Source organism: Ascochyta rabiei, chromosome 17 (assembly GCF_004011695.2).
Source record: "Ascochyta rabiei chromosome 17, complete sequence".
NCBI classification, from domain to species: Eukaryota; Fungi; Ascomycota; class Dothideomycetes; order Pleosporales; family Didymellaceae; genus Ascochyta; species Ascochyta rabiei.
The window spans coordinates 63,423-82,847 of record NC_082421.1 but is presented as its reverse complement, the minus strand read 5'-3'; the positions used below and the strand labels follow the sequence as shown (position 1 = coordinate 82,847).

General features: G+C 50.5%; 3 protein-coding genes across 3 annotated transcripts, besides 5 other annotated features; 1 reads left to right on the top strand and 2 right to left on the bottom strand.

Moving 5' to 3' along the window:
• Positions 1-187: 187 nt before the first annotated feature.
• Positions 188-1,610, bottom strand: EKO05_0009413 (uncharacterized protein; the record flags this gene model as incomplete). Its single annotated transcript, XM_038942470.1, has 3 exons — positions 188-344; positions 423-1,297; positions 1,362-1,610. The coding sequence occupies 3 exons, from the start codon at positions 1,608-1,610 to the stop codon at positions 188-190; spliced, it is 1,281 nt and encodes a 426-aa protein (XP_038794805.1).
• A 935-nt stretch (positions 1,611-2,545) lies between these two features.
• EKO05_0009412 (uncharacterized protein) lies at positions 2,546-3,796 on the bottom strand (the record flags this gene model as incomplete). The annotated part of the gene is made up of 3 exons (XM_059637539.1): positions 2,546-2,787; positions 2,841-3,133; positions 3,225-3,796. The coding sequence occupies 3 exons, from the start codon at positions 3,794-3,796 to the stop codon at positions 2,546-2,548; spliced, it is 1,107 nt and encodes a 368-aa protein (XP_059493522.1).
• A 1,446-nt stretch (positions 3,797-5,242) lies between these two features.
• Positions 5,243-5,562: a mobile genetic element.
• Positions 5,380-5,452: a tandem repeat.
• An 11-nt stretch (positions 5,563-5,573) lies between the features above and the next one.
• Positions 5,574-5,929: a mobile genetic element.
• Positions 5,724-5,789: a tandem repeat.
• A 342-nt stretch (positions 5,930-6,271) lies between the features above and the next one.
• On the top strand, positions 6,272-18,805 carry EKO05_0009411 (uncharacterized protein; the record flags this gene model as incomplete). Its single annotated transcript, XM_038942559.1, has 7 exons — positions 6,272-7,176; positions 7,227-7,316; positions 7,374-7,399; positions 7,458-7,764; positions 7,818-15,197; positions 15,269-15,624; positions 15,708-18,805. 7 exons carry the CDS (start codon positions 6,272-6,274, stop codon positions 18,803-18,805), a joined length of 12,162 nt encoding a protein of 4,053 aa, XP_038794803.1.
• Positions 18,806-19,270: 465 nt separating this feature from the next.
• Positions 19,271-19,425: part of a mobile genetic element that runs on past the window's edge.

Genomic DNA, 19,425 nt, shown 5'->3' with positions numbered 1-19,425 from the left:
CACCCCTAGCCAAGCTGGTACCAGGGCGCCTTGGCTTCGTCTGGAGCTATTCCGGATCTCAAGAACGGGCGACGACAAGGAATATACGCGCACTCACTCAGAATGCTGCTGGTTCTTATTCGCGCTGGTCGTTAAAAGTACGAGATTGCTTGCGCTTTGCATTGGTACGATTTAATCATCTAGGTAACTACTCCTTCAAAGTGATCTCCATGATAGCCATTGTCTCGCCACGCTTAAGCAACTTCCACACAAGTCGAGAATCAGCCTCTTCAACTAGCTTCTTCCATTCCTCCTCACTGCGTTCCTTTCCATTGTTCACGGCCATGAGCAACATGTTGCGAGATCTGTGCGAATTGGCTAGGTCAGTCCTTGTTTCATTGACGGGATGGTATGATAAACCGATGTAGAGAATAGCGACTTACCGTGTTTCCCACTCCTTCAGATTGGGTAGAGTACCTGGAGCTGGCACGCACTCTTCGTTGAGAATAATACGCGAGCTAGGCTTCATCGCAGGCACAATTTGTTTAAGGATCGCGACTGCTGCCGAGTCAGGCCAGTCGTGCAGGATCTTGCGAAGAAAGTATACATCTGCGCCTTGGACGGGCTGCGGCTTGAAGAAGTCGTGTGCTTGTGCTTTGACTCTAGTCAACAGTTCCGCTGGTATCAGGTCTTTCGCTCTCACTACGACGTCAGGTGAGTCTTGAATGATGATAGTGTTGAGAGAAGGGTATCGCCCTGCAAGTGCTCGGGCGAAAGTGCCATCGCCGCCACCAACATCCACGACAGTGGCGGCAGAGTCAAGGCTTGCCCAATTGAAGCCTTCCAGCGCGGAGCCTGCTTCCCATCCAGGCAGTGCCTGGAATGCCCTCATGGCATTGTCGAAGCGGGCAGATCGTTTCGGGTCTGTCTTCATGGTTACGAAAATGTCAACATCGGTACCCTCGGCAAGATTGTGGCCTGAGTGGTGAGGTGGTCGCATGTGCAGTGGCTCTGGCCACTTGGCAATAGCATCTAGAGCCCGTGGGAAAGCCGGCCAGTAGTCCTCACAAATCATGCCCAGCAAGTCCATCTGCGGCTGCGAAGATGCGAGCAGAGCCGAAACAGAAGAGTGAGCGACGTGGCCGGGACGTGGCTGTACGAGATGGTATCTCGTGACCGCGTGCTGAATAAGGCGGCTGAACGACTCTTCATCGACACCGCACTGGACAGCAAGCTCAGAGATGGAGATATCGCCTTCCTTAGGAATGCGCCGGGGTATGTCATAGCGGTACAGAGCGTGGAGAGAGAGCAGATCGAGCTATGTTCGCGGTCAGCAAGCGGAAAAGAGAGAGCTCACAACAACTTGTGTTTTCTTTACTTACGCCTCTACCATACTGTAGCCGCAGCCATTCTTGTGGCCCGCTCAGTAGAGCTGTGAGTCTGTCGAGCGAGTACAGAGCCGACTCCACTAGTTCCTGCAGATTCGCAGGAAGAGGAGGTCGTGGTAGACTGCCGGCCTTGAGGCACAAGTTTGCGTGTCCATGTTCGCTGTTAAAATCTTCCAACCTTGTCACTGCCTCATGTATGCGTTCCGCGAGTAGAATCGCAAGTGGTCGGGGAGGCGATGCCATGACTTCTAATAGAGTAGGGTGAATTCTTTGCCCTCTCCTTCCAGAAAAAAAAAATCACTCCCTAGAAAAAAGAAGCAGCGTAGATGGCGATCTTTATTTGTTTCAATACTGAAGCGTCCGCTGCTAAGTCGAGTCTCATCCCGCCTTTGCGCACGCGCAGCGCGGCCGATTGAGTTCTGCGATAGAGTACTCTGTAGATAGAATCCCTGTAGAGAGTTCTACTAGTGATTATACAGCCAGGGCAAGTGGTCAGGAAGATTATGTGACTAGAAGTACTAAAAGCTCATGAGTCGGTGTCAGCCCGCATGCACAATCTATAGTCAGGCCGGGCAATCGTAGACGTAGTAGCTGAGTGAAGGCAAGCAACCAAAAAGGACAAGTGACCGTGTAAGCCTAGGACCACACCATATGACTGCTCTGCAGCCATAACTGATGCGTCCGACTATTTCAGAGCTCAGACACACGCTTGTACATACACACAACAACAATACACTCATACATGAGACCATATACTATCATCACCCCTTGCTTACAGACCGGGAAAGAAGGACCGTGACCAAAACGACTGAGTAGTGGGAAATGGCATGTGACTAGAAATACCAAGAACCTTGTAGACCCCACCAGACCCCACTAGCCGGTGGTGCCGGCATGCATGTTTTAGTAACAGTCCGGGCTGGAATAGTCGTACAAGCAGTAACTAACCGATGTCAATGCCGAAGTCTGTAACCGCAACACCATCATTTCTTGGAATGTGAAGCTGCTTAGTATGCTACACTGCGCGATTTTCAAAGCTACACGCGGCTTCTCTCTATTCGGGCCTATATATCCTCATCGCTCAGGAGGAGAGACATCGGTACTTCGACTCTTGATTCGAGGCGAAAGTGAAACAGGGTTGCCGATATACTAGTTCCGGGTGTGTTCATTGATTTGGGAGCTTAAGATATACGTAGAACCAATTTCTTTCCTGAAACACCCGCTTTCAACATTTGCAGAGCTGACGGGATTTTTTCTAAACCTCCGTCAATAATGTCTACCGGGTGAGCATGTAGTTTGCTTCCATCGATTAGCTCCTGAAACTCGAGTGCCTTTTTGGTAGCGAATTCATGCTTTTCTGGGCTGGGAAGCCTTCTATAGCCGGGACTGTCTATGGGCACGCCAACACCAAAGACCTCGTGACCTGGCCTCGGTCAGTAATCGTGTAACGCGGACACTAGCGATAATTGGACGTACCGTCTACGAAGAACTGCTTAACTGCTTTACGTCTCTTTTCTCCTGGCCGTGGCTCAGGTGGCACTTCGAGAACAACTAGCCGCCCACCCGGTCGACCAATAGATCCATGACATACAGCAATAGAGTGGTGATCTGAGATGCAGTCGAGCACGAGGCTCAGTGCCCCTTCGGTCAGCTTGCGAATTGCTGACGAAGTTTCGGGATTCAAGTAGTCAAAGACATGGTCGGCTCCGTAGGATCTGACCAAATCGAACGACCTAGGAGAGCATGAGGCTATGGTAGAGTAACCGGACCTAAGACGACCAAACCGTGTAAGCAGGTACATGTTGAAGCTGGGGAATCTTGCCTCTCGCTTAGTTTACGTTCGGCCATACAGGGACTTACAATTTAAGCAGTTGCAGTGCCATGGTACCTGTAGCAGTGCTTCCTCCGTATACAAATACATATGACGATTGTGAGGATGCGTTGCGCAGCGGGTGGGCTGGAGAGTGAGCTAACTCAAGACCTTCGGAATGCCAAAGGGCCAGGCACAAGGTAGCGAATGCCGCATTGAAGGTAGCCGCATCCTCGAGCTTGTAAGACCCCACCCTAAAAACCAGCTGAGCATCTGCTCGCACGTACTGCGCAAAAGAGCCATTTTCTGGTGTTTCGGGATGCCATCCGTACACACAGCCACTGACTAAGTCGCCTAATGAAAGATCCGGTCGATCTCTAGCTGCCTGTGCACCTATTCCTACGACAGTGCCTACAAAGTCGCTGCCGCCGGTGGTTCCTGGAAAAGGGAAATAGAGAGGAAGCTTGTAATCGTAAGGGTTCAATGCGACCGCTGCAACCTTAACGAGAACCGTGTGCGGCCTCAGTTCGGGGACAACTGCATCGTGTAGCAGTTGCAGCTGACCGTTGGCATCCTGTACGATAGCTGATTGATTCTCAGGGAGACGGTGTGTGGAAGTCATCGTAAGCACTGTAGACGTCGAATTGCCTGCTTACAGAGAAGTCCTCGCAAGATACTGGATGAGATGACAGCTTTGCGGTTGCGGCTTTTCCGGACCGCGCTTCTAGTCGCTATTGATGAATGTTGCCTAGCGTCTGATTAGTTTACCACGGAACGATTTGTGATAGCATGTGATAGCTATGTACGCTTGGGCCACGATGTGTTTGGAATATTGAGGCTAGTAGAGCTGAGCAACTTCCCCGGCTTGGCGGTCGCTATAGGTAATACATCTGGTATATAGCACAAGTTGCGAATACTAAACACCGCCGAGGTAGCGAAGCATGGTGTGTAAGTACCGAATGAACACCAAGCGGTTAGTCTATTTTACGTAACAGAGTCTACAAGCACGGAGAGAGTGTTGATACTGAGTAATTCTGGCAGCCTAATAGAAAAGTCGAGTAATTTACATCGCATTAAAAAAGAGCTTTATAACTGAGGAGGTAACAAAACTATCACAGGTACCTGTAGCACCTCGAAAAGCTGGTGAAGGTGGAGAAAGTAATGTAACACCTGAGACTGTAAGTTGAGCTCTCCGCCGCTGCAGTGAATGTACGCCATCATGCGCTTGCAGTTTCCGGTTCCTGCAAGCAATGTATCTTTAATTACACGCCAGGCCCAATGATGATCTTCTTTGAGTAGCGATAGCTCTTATCAGCAATGCCTCCATTCACTCAATCGCGAACGTCCCGGACCGATGAAGGAGCTTACGACGAGCTGGCAGGCCACCTGACCATGACATTGCCAAGAGGCGGCATGCCAAGGCTGTGCGCACGCTAGGCTAAGCAAGCTAAAATTACTTTTGAATCAATTTTAAAGTAAGCTAGTAGCTAAGGGTTAAACAAATTAAGATTAAGAGGATTAATGCTGTTATTAATAATAGGGAAGGTAGTTTGTTAAGTGGCAGATATAGTATATCAGTTTAAATCAGTTTTAAATTAGTTTAGAATTAATTTAATTATTGTAATTGTTGTTCTTGCTAACAAAGGGGCTAGTTTAAATTTCGCACACTAGATAGTAAAGGTGGGATAACTGGAGCAAAGCTTTGTGGGGTAGCTACTTAGAAAGATATAGCCAAGCCACCTCTTGCCATGGTTATGGTCAGGTGGCCTACGTCCTGGCCTACGACCTTTTGAGCGAGCGTACGTCATGCAAGACGATGGATGCGTGGGATAACAGCTAGGTGGCATGTAGAAAGCGGAAAATGCAAGTGTATGTGAGTCTATAGTACATGCTCCACCTGAGTTATTACTTTGCCTCACCATTTTGCTGTAACACCGCTTTTTCAGTAGGGTTACAGTGTGTTTAGGCATGTTATGGGAAGAGAATAGCTTGTAAGTACCGACGTAGTACCGGTGTAGTACCGGTGCAGTGACGGCGTAGTACCGAGATAGCCTAATACACAACCAGGACACGCTTGACCTAACCAACGCTAAGAGCTCAACCTTGCCTTAGTAGCTCCACCTGACCAATGTTAGCGATTATGTTCTGAACCTATTCAGAAGATATTATGGAATTGTTAGGATTGATTATGTTTACAACAAAATCTTAGGGTTAGAGTTAGTTTAAGGTTAGGATTCGCTTAAGGTTAAGGTTATTTTAAGGTTAGAACTTAGGGTTATCTAGAATCTATTATATTTTATTATTGTAGAGTGTCTTGCGTGTTGCTTAGACCAAGTTGGTGAGTCAGTGGTTAGGTTAGCTTTAGCATTGGCCAGCTCAAGTGTATCCTCACAACCAGGACACGCTTAAGCTAACCAACGCTAAGAGCTCAACCTTGCCTTAACAGCTCCACCTGACTAACGCTAGGGATTATCTTCTGAACCTATTTAGAAGATAATATGAGCATGTTAGGATTAACTGCTAGGATTGATTATGTTTACAACAAAATTTTAGGGTTAGAGTTAGTTTAAGATTAGGATTTGCTTAATATTACGGTTATTTTAAGGTTAGGGTTATCTAGAATCTATTATATTTTATTATTGTAGAGTACAGCAGCTGCAAAGGTTTTAATTTTAGTGTTCTTGCGTGTTGCTTGGACCAAGTCAGTGAGTCAGTGGTTAGGTCAGCTTTAGCGTTAAACAGCTCAAGTGTATCCTCCTCTTATCGCGGTAGAGGTCAGAAGCACCACTCAGGTTCTAATTCGAACGGGGATCCCTGGCTCGTGGTCATACTAAATACAGCCTTTGCCTATTGCGATGAATGTCCGCGTCTTGGGTGATGTTCGTACGATGGGTAGGGTCAGAAGCATACCCTGCAGTATCTGAAACGAGGAATTGGTCAGAGACATTTGCAGCAGGCCCTTCGACTCAAATACTATGTTATATACTCATGGGAATCACATGAGTTACCCGATACTTGCATACTTAAGCAGGAAAGTCTCTTTCTTCTGGTTGCCACCCAAACTTCAGAACAGGTTCCATCGCGTTCATACGTCAATATGAGTCCATTCATTGTCAATGGAAAGCCCCAGTTGAGCGAGCAAGCTAAGAACCTTGAAAAAGCCATTGCAATAATCGGCAGCGGCTGTCGATTTCCAGGCCATGCTCATGCCCCCTCAAAGCTTTGGGAGCTACTGGAGAATCCTAGAGACGTCTCCTCGCCGCTACCGGCCTCACGATTCAATGCCGCTGGATTCTATCACAATGACGGTGCTCATCATGGCCACACCAATGTCAAAGACCTTCGGGGCTATTTTCTCTCGGAAGAAGGCATTGAACGAAAATTCGATGCCAATTTCTTTGGCATCAACAATGCGGAAGCCAACGTACTCGATCCCCAGATGCGCCTACTCCTCGAAGTAACCTATGAGGCTCTTGAGAGAGCTGGTATCAAGATCGAGAGTCTGCAGGGGACCAATACTGGATGCTATGTTGGTCTGATGAGTGGAGAATACGAGTCAGCTATGCTCAAAGATCCCGAGACCATCGGAACGTACCACGCTACCGGAACTGCACGAAGCTTCCTATCTAACCGACTATCCTATTTCTTCGACTGGCATGGGCCATCAATGACCATTGATACTGCCTGTAGCTCTAGTTTGGTGGCCGTCCATCAAGCTGTGCAATTGCTGCGCTCGGGACAGTCTGATGTTGCCATTGCGTCAGGATCCAATATGATCATGGACCCAGGCAATTACATCAGCGAGAGCAAACTACAGATGCTTTCCCCGGATGGTCAGTCAAGAATGTGGGATGCGGACGCCAACGGCTACGCGCGCGGCGAGGGTGTCTGCACGCTGGTTTTGAAGAGGCTCGAAGATGCCCTGGCGGATGGCGACTACATTGAGTGCGTTATTCGGGAAACGGGGTGCAACTCCGACGGCCGCACGAACGGAATCACCAGGTAGATTGTTTAGCTCCCTGACTACTCTCAATAAAATTAACAAGAAATAGGCCTTCCCCTGTTGCGCAAGCTGCGCTTATCCGGGAGACATATGCAAGGGCTGGGTTGGATCCATGCTGCGCCATGGATCGGCCACAATAGTATGTACCACCAACGGAGAACCGGCAAGCATCAGCAACTAATGATTCCACGTTTAGTTTTGAGGCGCATGGTACTGGAACAGGTATATCTCGCAAGCAATATGCCGCTTTAGAGGCTTCATTACTAACGTATGACGATAGCTGCAGGAGATCCAATCGAGGCGGAAGCCATTCATTCCGCTTTCTTCGGCGATTCAAGCGCCGATGATGGTCGGCTCTTAGTTGGTAGCATCAAGACTGTTTGTGGCCATACTGAAGGCGCTGCTGGTGTGGCTGGCATACTCAAGGCCTCCCTGGCTTTGCAAAAAGGCGTGATTCCCCCGAATCTGCTCTTCAACGCCCTCAACCCTAGTGTCAAGCCTTTTGTGAATCACCTAGAACTTGCCACAAGCCGTTTTGCTTGGCCGCTCATCACAGATGAACAGCCACGACGCGCAAGCGTGAACAGGTCAGTGCTTCTCCTCATGGAATAAATCGCTGTTGTTGACAAACTTACCTCAGCTTCGGTTTCGGCGGTACCAACGCGCACGCCATCCTAGAGTCCTTTGATAACGCACCTGAACGAACAAAGCCCAATCCCGCAGATCCAATTTTCACGCCTTTTGTCTTTTCTGCTGCCTCGCCGAAGTCTCTGCGGAATTACCTCAAGTCTTTTGCTTCTCACCTCGAGCGCAATGTGGAGAGTTTACGAATGCGCGATCTAGCCTATACTCTACATAGCCGCCGGAGTCGCTTTCCCTATGCTCTTTCTGTGGTTGCCAACGATGGTCATGTACTCCGGAAGAAGCTCGAGGAGGTTCTCAAAGAGTCAGAAGCCAATGGCAAGCCGATTGGAATACGCGCTGCCCCAAGCCATAGTGGCCCCAAACAAGGCTCCGGTGTCGTCGCCATTTTCACTGGACAGGGTGCACAGTGGGCCACTATGGGTGCTGAGTTACTGTCAAGCTCGACAGTGGCATCAGAAATCCTAGCGAGACTAGAGCAACGCCTGACTCAGCTTCCTAAGCTCGACCGTCCCACGTGGTCGCTCAGGGAAGAGCTGTTACGTGCGGAAAACTCCCGAATCGGGGAACCAGAACTTTCTCAGCCACTTTGTACAGCCATTCAGATTCTCTTGATCGATATTTCTCGCTCGGCTGGCTTGAATTTTAGTGCTGTCCTGGGACATTCTTCAGGAGAGGTTGCTACAGCCTATGCAGCTGGGATCATATCGGCAGAGGATGCTATCTGCATCGCATACTACCGTGGTCTATGTACCAGGTTAGCCCAAAACAGTAATGGGAAGCAGGGAGCAATGATGGCTGTTGGAACATCTGCCGAGGATGCTTCTGAAGTTCTGGAAGCCGGTCTATTCAAGGGCAGGGTCACTATTGCGGCTATCAATTCTTCATCCAGTGTGACGCTGTCGGGAGATAAGGATGCCATCGAGGAATTGAAAGATATCTTCGAGGACGAGGAGAAGTTCGTCCGGATCCTCAGGGTGGAGAAGGCCTACCATTCGCATCACATGAAACCTGCCGCGGAGAGTTTACGTCAATCACTTCTGGACCTAGACATCAACGTGAAACAAGAGTCCATCTCCAAGTGCGTTTGGGTGTCAAGCGTTACGGGTCAGCGATTGACAGCCCAGGACGGAGAGAGACTGAAAGCAGAGTACTGGGTAGAAAACCTACTCAGTCCTGTGCTTTTCATGAAAGCTCTGCAAGAGACATGCAGCATCGTTGGCCGACCAGATGCTGTCATCGAGATTGGTCCCCACCCAGCTTTGCGGGGTCCGGCAGAGCAGACTATACGAGAGGAAATTGTGGGAGGAGACGACATTACATATGCCGCGCTCTTGAAAAGATCCTCGCAGGCCCTCAAATCTGTCGCAGAGGGATTAGGTCAGCTGTGGACTCACGCACCACGTCTTTCGTTGGACCTTCAAAGCTACGATCAGTTTATATCTGACGGTGCCGCTTCCAAACTCGACAGGACGATTCCGCTCTATGCATGGGACCACGACACCAATTACTGGCATGATTCGCGAGTCACGCGGTCGTACCTAAACAGGAGCTCGGAACATGAGCTTCTTGGACATCTTCTTGAAGCCGCAGAAGATGCGCACCAGTGGCGTCAGTTCCTTAGTCCCAAGGAGATACCATGGCTAGACGGGCATCGTTTGCAAGGCCAGATAGTCTTTCCGGCTGCCGGGTATGTTGTGCTTGCTCTTGAGGCTGCTAGAGAATATGTCCGGAGTCTCAGCGAGTCAGTAAAGGTCTCACTCCTCGAGATTCAGAATATGGACATCGGCCAGGCCATGACTTTTAACAACGATGATGCCAAGGTTGAGGCAACCTTTCGTCTGTTCAACATTAGGCGGCCCAATGATCACGTCACGGCAGACTTTCAGTATTGTGGGACAGCAGTAACTACTGCTTCCATTCCTGGACTCGTTGATGCACCACTTCGTACATTCGCGACGGGCTCTATTCTCATCACGTTGGGAGAGGCCTCTCGAACTTTATTGCCAGCCCGCAGTCCCGCTCCCGATAACACTCTCCCGGTGAGAACAGAGGATTTGTACGACTCTCTTCGCCGTATGGAATACGGCTACAGCGGTCCATTCTACGCTCTTCAAAGACTGAACCGCAGGCTTGGTGCAGTCAGAGGAGAAGTAATGAGCCCCGATTATCCAGACTCTACGTTGATCATCCACCCAGCCATGTTGGATGCAGCATTCCAAGCGGTACTCCTTGCGCAAGCGGCTCCGTACGATGGAACGCTGTGGTCACTTCACGTTCCAAAAACAATTAGGCGTATTGTGGTTAATCCTGCTCTGTGCCAGCCAGATGAGATCAAAGGCCAGCTGCTGCCCCTCGATGCATGCCAACCGATCAAGACGGGCGAATTTCAGGGTGACGTTGATATCTACCCAGCATCCAAGGACAACGCACATGCACTCTGCCAAGTGGAAGGTCTAAACTGTATTCCCTTTGCCCCTGCATCCGCCAAGGATGACAAGGAGATTCTAGCAGCTGTAGAATGGGGACCTGCGTTTCCAGATGCTGTCATGGCATCGCGGGACTTGGAGCCCAGTCGAGAGGAGGTAGAACTAGGTCATCTGCTTGAGAGGCTTTCTCAGTTCTACATGCAAAATCTACTCCGTGCCATCCCCCCAGGAGACGTCCGCCGACAAACAAGCTCCATCGCCGGCATTTTCGGATTTGCTGAGCACATTGATTCGCTTATTAGATCTGGTGACCGGGACTTTTGGAAGCCGGAATGGCACGAAGACACGTTCGAGACTATAGTCGAAGCTATTGAGCCATTCAAAGACAATGTGGATGTTAGGCTGCTCAAGCGCGTCGGCGAGAACCTGGTCAAGATTGTTGACGGAGAGGTCACTGCTATCGAGATCGCTATGGAGGATCACTTGCTGAACGAAGTCTACGTCGCCAGTCTAGGACTAAAGGAAGTGACTCATATCCTGGGAAGAGTAGTATGCCAAATCGCCCACAGATACCCGCATCTAAACGTGCTCGAGGTAGGTGGCGGGACCGCGGGGTGTACCAAAGCTGTCTTCAGCCTTGTCGACAGCTTTGCGTCGTACACATTCACGGACGTTTCGTCGGCATTCTTCCCTACAGCACAACAAGTGTTCAAGGACCGGGCCTCGGAAATGAAGTACCAGGTGCTTGACGTGGGCAGGGATCCGATAAGTCAGGGCTTCCATCCACAGTCCTACGATGTCATCATCGCATCTATGGTATTACATGTCACCAAAGACCTTTGTCAAACCATGCAAAATATCCGACGCCTATTGAAGCCTGGTGGTTATCTCATCATCCAGGAGGGCTTCAACAACGATGTTGGACGAAGTGGCGCTATCTTTGGAGCATTTCCTGATTGGTGGTTGGGAGCTGGCGAAGGACGTATACTTGGACCACTCGTGTCGATCGATGAATGGGACAAGACGTTGCGTGGTTCAGGATTCTCTGGAATCGACACGTGCTCATCCACGTCACATCAGTTCTCTCATCCAACTGTCGTCTTTGTAACACAGGCTTTGGACGAGCGAGTCAGCTACATTCGAGACCCGTTATCTGTACCACTACCACAATCCATGAACATTTCTCGGAATGAGCTTGTGGTTGTTGGCGGTAAAGGTCAGCGGACGAAAGACCTGATAACTGAGCTGGTACCCACACTTCAGCAGCGTTTCCAGCTTTTTAGCAAGTTTTACTCCTTCGCGGAACTAGCGAATTCTGCGATGAAGTTGTCTTCGTCCAGCCTGGTTTTGAGTCTCACAGAGCTTGATCAGCCGTTATTGCAGGACCTGGATAGTGCAGAATTCGAGGGGATTAAGGCGGTCTTGCTCAGCCTCGGATCAGTTTTCTGGGTAACTGAGGGCAGGCGCGCATCAAACCCTTTCACTGCAATGACAGTCGGAATGATCCGTGGAGTGGTCTGCGAAGCACCTACTCTGACATCTCAGTTCCTCGACCTTGAGGGCGCCGGTACGTTGAGCGCTCGTGCCATTGCCACCGCACTGCTCCGCTTCGAAGCACAATCGGCTGTCACAAGTGGGCAGGAAGGAGGAGAGCAAATCTTTGGGAACCTTGAGCGTGAACTTGTGCTCGATTCTCAGGGCCAGATGTTGATACCTCGTCTCAAGCCCGGAAAGGACATGAATGATCGTTACAACTCGGGCCGACGCTCAGTCTTTAAGAATGTGCACCTCGATTCAAGCGACACTATTGCGACTAGCCTAATCTTGCACCAATCCAACGCGGATTGTTATTTCATGGAAGAGCCGGCCGTCGCAGCGAAAAGTGCACAATTCACGCCTATATGCTCACTAATCTCTGCTGTACGATTGGATAAAGAGTCGAGCTACGCCTATCTCAGTCTTGCGAAGACTATAGACAACAGCTTGTCGCACGTTATCTTGTCGTCTCAGCTTGCGCCTAAAGTGAGAGCTCTACGAAGCGCTGCACTGCCGACAGATGTCCCAGAATACATGCAGTCCACGTTCGCGGTTCTTGTCGCACATGCTCTAGTTTGCATGCAAGTTTTGGACGGCATCCCCACCGGAGACCATCTTCTGGTTTTCGAGCCGGCGCAAGACTTCGCAGCGACATTACTAGTGATAGCCAAGAATCGAGCTATCGATGTTACGTTTATCCGGACCACGCCAATCGAAGATAGCCACAGCGAGGGATACATCCAAATCAACCCGCGATCTCCTGATCGTACCATTGCCGCAATTCTCCCGTCGCACAAGTCAACATTCTTGAACTGCGAGAGGCGTACAGACTCATCCAGTGTGGTCGCTCGGATCATGGCACTTCGCGCACGTGCCTATAGAGTCCAGTCGCTGAATGAATATTTCTCGCCATCAGCGTCGAGTCATGACACCTTGGACAATATACCCTGCGGTCAGCTGTTGCACGAAGCAGTGCAGTATGCCTCCCATTATCTCACAACATCCTCAGCGCTTTGCCCCAATCATCAAGTCGCTACTCTTCCGGTCACCGATCTAGCCACGGGTAAAGCCGGCGTTGGTAATGACGCAATGCACTCTGTGGTGGACTGGGACACGGTGCACGAGATTCCTGTCAAGATCCGCAACATTGAGGACCACATTATCTTTTCGAGTGAGAAGACGTACTGGCTTGCAGGACTCAGTGGAGGATTAGGATTGTCGTTGTGTGAATGGATGATCAAACGAGGCGCCAAGCATATCGTCATCACCAGCAGGAACCCTAAAGTCGCCCGTTCCTGGGTGGAGTCAGTGAAGGCACTTGGCGCTAAGGTTGCAGTGCTGTCTTGCGATCTGACGAGCGATTCACAGACCAATCTCATCTATGACAAGATCTGCTCGAGCATGCCGCCTCTCGGGGGCGTGGCTCAAGGCGCCATGGTGCTCCAGGATGTTGGATTCCGCGACATGAGCTCTGATGCTATGGAAAAGGTCTTGCGCCCCAAGGTCGTCGGTAGCATCAACCTTGACAGGTTAGTCAAAGGTCTTGATCTCGACTTCTTTGTCTTTTTCTCCTCGGCCACTGCAATCATTGGCAATGCAGGACAGTCCAACTACTCGGCTGCCAACATGTTCATGACGAGTCTCGCAGAGCAGCGAAGGCAGCGCGGAGAGGCAGCCTCAGTCATACACATTGGACCTATCCTGGGCGTTGGCTATGTTACGCAGCAAGGTGAAGCTGTGCGAGACATCTTCGCTCGGCAGGGTGAGTACACATTCATGTCCGAGGCAGACTTCCACCAACTCTTCGCGGAAGCTGTGGCTGCAGGACGGCCCGGATCGAAGGTTCCGTTGGAGATCTGCATGGGCATAGCCAAGATGCACGAGAAACCTGCGAAGGAGCTGGCTTGGTACCTGAACCCGCTTTCGGCACATATGACAGGCAATGCCACAGCCGAGATTTCGTCCAAGACATCCAAGTCACGAGCGTCTGTCAAAGCTCTGCTCAAGAAAGCCACCTCGGTGGAAGAAGTATTCGAGATACTGAAGGATGGTTTCCTGCCTGCACTATGCTCACTCTTCCAGCTGGACCCCAAATCGGCCGAAGATCCACAATTCCTAGACAACCAGATCGATGGCTTTGGACTCGACTCCTTGCTTGCCGTCGAGATACGAACATGGTGGCTCAAGACCCTACAAGTCAATATACCCGTCATGAAGATCCTCTCTGGAATTACAGTACGGGACATCATCGGATTTGGTGTCGAAGGGCTCTCCCCAGAGCTAACGCCGAATGTTGCAGCCCAAGACGAGACTGCCGGGGGGAATGGCGATGCGAAGGGAGTAGACGTAGACGAATCTCCATTACGAAACGGGAACGACACCAATGAGGTCAAGTACGTCACCCAGGCACGGCAGCTTCCTGCGATCATCCGATCAATGGAACTGTCTTTCAACCAGCAAATGTTTTGGTTCGGTTTAACATCAATGCAGGACAAAACAGCTCTGAACCACACGGCATGCTATCGCATCCTCGGCAACCTACGCATAGAGAATCTCGAACGCGCGATCCTCCATCTGGGACAAATTCACGATACGCTGCGAATGTGCTTCCGAACTTCACGTGGGCAAACAAGCCTAGGAATTGTCGAGTCATGCACTCTCCGTGTTGAGCGCCAAAAGATTGAGAATGAAGCGGAAGTCGATGCCGTCGTCCAGAAGGTACAAACGACGGCTTATGACTTGGAGTATGGGGAGACTATGCGTGTGATCGTTCTGTCTTTGTCCGAAACAGAGCATTACCTGGTGTCGGGCTCGCACTCCCTCGTCTTGGACGGTCTTTCCTCAATCATCTTCCTTAGACAAATCGCACAATCTTATGAAAATGACTCGTCTGTGGATGAAGCCGAAGTTTCTCAGTACTCAGACTGGGTAGGCTCTCAGCTCGAAGCCTACAAGTGCGGTGGTTTTGACAATAGCCTACGGTTCTGGAAAAAGCACTGGACCACCTCTCCGCCACCATTACCTATACTTCGAATCTCTGACTCCAAAATCAGACCTTTGCTTAGTGAATACGACAATTTTCGCGCTGATGCGATCATAAGCAAGGCCGTCAAAGCCCGCATTTGGGCAGTCTGTCGGCGGAACAAGACCAGGCCGTTTCACTTTTTTCTGGCAACATTTCACGCGCTCCTCGCTAGATTCGCCGACGTTGAAGAGATTGCGATTGGAATCAGCGACTCCAATCGACCGGAGCAAGGTACCATGAATGCTCTAGGGGCGTTTGCAAACATTGTGCCGATTCGGGGCAGCAACGACCCATCAGAACGTTTCAGTACTCTCATGAAAGACTGTGCAGAGAAGGCTGCTGCCGCTTTGGGGCATTCTGACGTACCGTTCCATCTACTTCTATCAGAGTAAGTTGCTCCCAGAAATCAACTGGCATCGTTCAGCAACGTTACTGTGGCTAACGTGTTTTTGCACGCAGGCTCGGCGTTACACGATCGACCACACACACGCCCATGATCCAAGCATTTTTTGATTATCGTCAGGGCATGCTCAAGACGCAACCTATGGGCGATTGCGAACTCGAGCTTCTCTCTTTTCAAGCATCCAAGGTGCCCTACGACATTTGTTTGGACATCATCGACGATGCCGGTGAAGGAGATTGTGTCCTCCATCTCCTTGTCCGCAACGATATGTACACGAAGCAACAAGCTCAAACTTTGATCAAATGCCTTGTCAAGCTCACAGAGTCGTTCTCACGTATTCCAAACACGACGTTAGAATCAGCAGCCATGTTCGATGCGCAAGAGGTAGAACAGGTTCTAGGCTTCAGCAAAGGTGAGCGCATTCCCATCCCAACGCACGTTGCTGGTGCTTGCCCGTGGTACCTGCAACTCTAACGTGTGTGTCAAATAACGTAGGTCCACTACTGGCGTCGCAATCAGAAACAGTCCTTGGTTTGGTCAGTCGCTTCATGGACACTGCGCCAAATTCCAAGGCACTCAAAATGGCTGGCGCAGCAGAGACTGTCATGGACTACGCAGGCATGATGCGTCGGGCTAGAGGTATTGCGCACGCACTAAGGTCTAATGGCTGTGTGAAGGGATCTGTTGTCGCCACCCACCAGGAGCGCACCCCGGACTGGGTTTGTTCAGTATTAGGCATATTGTGCGCTGGTGCTATATGTCTTCCACTCGATATCAATCTGCCTGTTTCGCGTCTGGCTGCAATAGTCCAGCATAGCGAGCCAAGCTTTGTCCTGCGGCAGAAGGAGGAACTCAACGACATGCTGAAGGAAGCATGCAATGCGTCTGGAGCCCGCGTAATGATCATTCCAGAGCTAAGGACCCAAGAAGGTGCTGACTCGGCCGTTGATGAGAGCTCTTCCGAATTAGGCGAAGTCTACGCAAAAGATTCTGCCATGATTTTCTACACGAGCGGCTCTACTGGCACGCCCAAAGGGATTCTTCTTCCACACGAAGGCCTTCGGAATTGGATCGAAGCCGCCCTTCACCTTTTCGACATGGGTAGCGACGAAATTATCCTCCAACAAACTTCCTGCAGCTTTGACATGTGCTTCGTGCAAGTGTTTCTGGCACTTTGTTCTGGAGGACTTCTCTGTCTAGTCCCGTCGGGATCATCTGCAAACGCCACTTTCCTCACTGAAACCATCGCTGCTGAAGGCATCACGTTCACGGGAGCAACACCAACCGAATACTCCAATTGGTACCGCTATGGAAACCGCGAAGCGCTCTTGCGGAGTACATCACGCTGGAAGACAGCTATGACGGGTGGTGAAGCCACTACCCATGCAACATTGGAGGTTTTTGCATCTCTTGCGAAGCCAGGTGGTTATAGCAACACACCACGCCTTTTCAACGTCTACGGACCCACAGAGACAACCGTGGGCGCGACAGGAACTGAGCTGAGCTATCTTGGAGACCTCAAATCCGCAAAGATCAGCGCAGGCAAGCCTTTGGCTGGATATCTTGTCTATGTCATGAATGAGCTATTGCAGCCTGTGCCCGTCGGCATCCAAGGTGAGATCGTAATCGGTGGCGCAGGTGTCGCCAAAGGCTACCTGAAGAACCAAGATCTTTCATCAGAGAGATTCGTTTCGAACGCCCTGGCATCAGAGGACTATTGTGCCAGAGGCTGGACTACCATGCATCGTACCGGAGATGTCGGCAGATGGTGTGAAGATGGTACCCTACTCGTGGAGGGACGTAAGTCTGGAGATACTCAGATCAAACTCCGCGGGCTGCGAATCGACCTCGCCGAGATCGAGAACAGTATGGTCAAGGAATCCCTAAACGCATTGGCTCAAGTTGTCGTGTCCCTCCGCCAATCCACACCTTCGTCAAACCAACCAAATGAAGGGTTTCTTGTTGCACATGCCAAGTTCCAGCCCAATGCGCTTTCCTCTCATGGCGAACAACAAGCTTTTCTCAACGAGATTCTTGCTCGTCTCCCTCTACCACAGTACATGCGTCCTGCCGCGGCATTTGCGGTCAACGATTTTCCCATGATGATATCGGGAAAGCTTGACCGCAAGGCAGTAGCACAACTGCCGCTGGAGCAGGAAGGCTCCTCTTCCCTGGCGCATCCGCAAAGCGTCACCAACAACGAACCACTCACCGAGGCCGAAGCACGACTGAAACGTCTCTGGGAAGTATGTCTTTCCGGGGAGCTTTCCAAACAATATCGCATTGATTCGAACTCGGATTTCTTCCACGTGGGCGGAAATTCTACCCTTCTGCTTAAGTTGCAGTATGATATCGGCAAAGAGTTCGGCGTTTCACTTGCACTGCTGGACTTTTTCAAGCACACCACGCTCCGTGCGATGGCTAGACATATCGACCCTAGCAGTAGTGCTCTGCAGCCTGACTCACGAATGGGTGTGGATTGGAAGACACTGACCGATGTGCCCGACACGATTCAGAGATCTCTCGTCTCCGCTAAACCCGTCCAAAGCCTGGTACCACGAGTCGTTGCACTGACTGGGGCAACTGGACTCATGGGCCAAGCTTACCTGCAAGCATTACTTAGCGATGTTGATGTCCAGAAGGTGCACTGCATTGCTGTCCGCCTAGGCAGCGGTCGCACCAAGCAACTACTTTCACTCCATGATTCCCCGCTCCGCCACGCCAAGGTGGAAATTCACCCAGGCGATCTCTCTGAGCCCAACTTGGGCTTGGACGAGACTGCATTGACGCATATCTTCAGCACTGTAAACGTCATCATCCATAATGGCGCAGACACGTCGCACATGAAGAGTTTTTCCTCGATCCGCAAGACGAATTTCGACTCTACCCGAGAAATCATCAGCATGTGTCTGAGAAGGAACGTTGGGCGTATGATACCGTTCCATTACGTATCCACAGGAAGTGTCTGGGTGTCTTCAGGCCTGGACGTCGCGGATGAGGTGTCTGCAGCCGCATACCCACCGGATGAGAAGCTTGCAACTGGCTACAGTGCGTCGAAGTGGGCGAGCGAGATGTTTCTCGAAAGGTTGTTTGAGTACAGCGGCTCTCTGTGGCCGATTACTGTCCATCGTCCCGCCAGTGTACAACCAGATGATGACGATGACGATGTGGTGAACAAGACCACATCAACGAGTGCAGCAGACCCGCCGGCAATCCCACATTTGGACTTGACCGATACTTTGCTTCATTACTGTCGGCTCATGAGCTGCGTACCCGTGTCGCCGGGGCTGCGAGGCTCTCTGAACCAAGTCTCGCTTAGCGCTGTGGTGCAGGACATGATGACGGCACTGCGGACATGGCCAACAGACCATAGTAAACTGCGATATATACATGAGATCGGGGATGTCAATATTCCACTACACCAGCTAAGCACTGTGGTTCCGAATGCAGTCGAAGTCGAGCCGCTGGAATGGGCCAGACGCGCGGCGGCAGCGGGCTTGGATACTTTCCTTGTTGAACTTTTCCAGAGTGTGGTGACTGAGCAGAACCTCGTGTTCCCAACGCTTACGAAGAAGAACCTAAATGGTGTTTAATTAACACTTTATACTGTCACAGGGCGCTATATTGAGTGTTATGAAAACAAATTACTTTGTTTGTAACACATTTTACGCGTACAGATATCAAAGGCTCCAGCGAGACACGAATCTAGATATGGGAATGCAGCGAAGCAGAGGTACAACTTAGAGACGGTGTCAATAGAACAATCGACAGCACGGATAAAAGCGCGCTTTTCGGCGTCGGGGACTAATGTGCTAGGAAAACGAGTGCTGCAGGATAGATGCGCATTATTCCTGTTCGTATTTGAGAACACGAGTGCACGCTTAGATTGTAGTTACGCGTAGGACTAATTTAGCAGTAATTGCTGTTACAAAGTTATACTCTGGATACCTAAGTTTCTAAGCTAGTTGCAGTGTTACATTCTTTGTAAATATCTAGGTAGGTTATATATGATCAATGCCCCCTATATGTACAGATCCAAGTTAGAGAAACAATAATGAATTAACGTACTCCACGGGCGAGCCGCTCAACGGGCGAGCCGCTCACTTTTGCCAAGCCCCCACCAAACTCCACCCTATTATGGCCCAAAACAACCTAGTTTAGTGCTGCAAAGTGCAGTATGGCCTGTAATACTATTTAGAAACTACTTCTACCT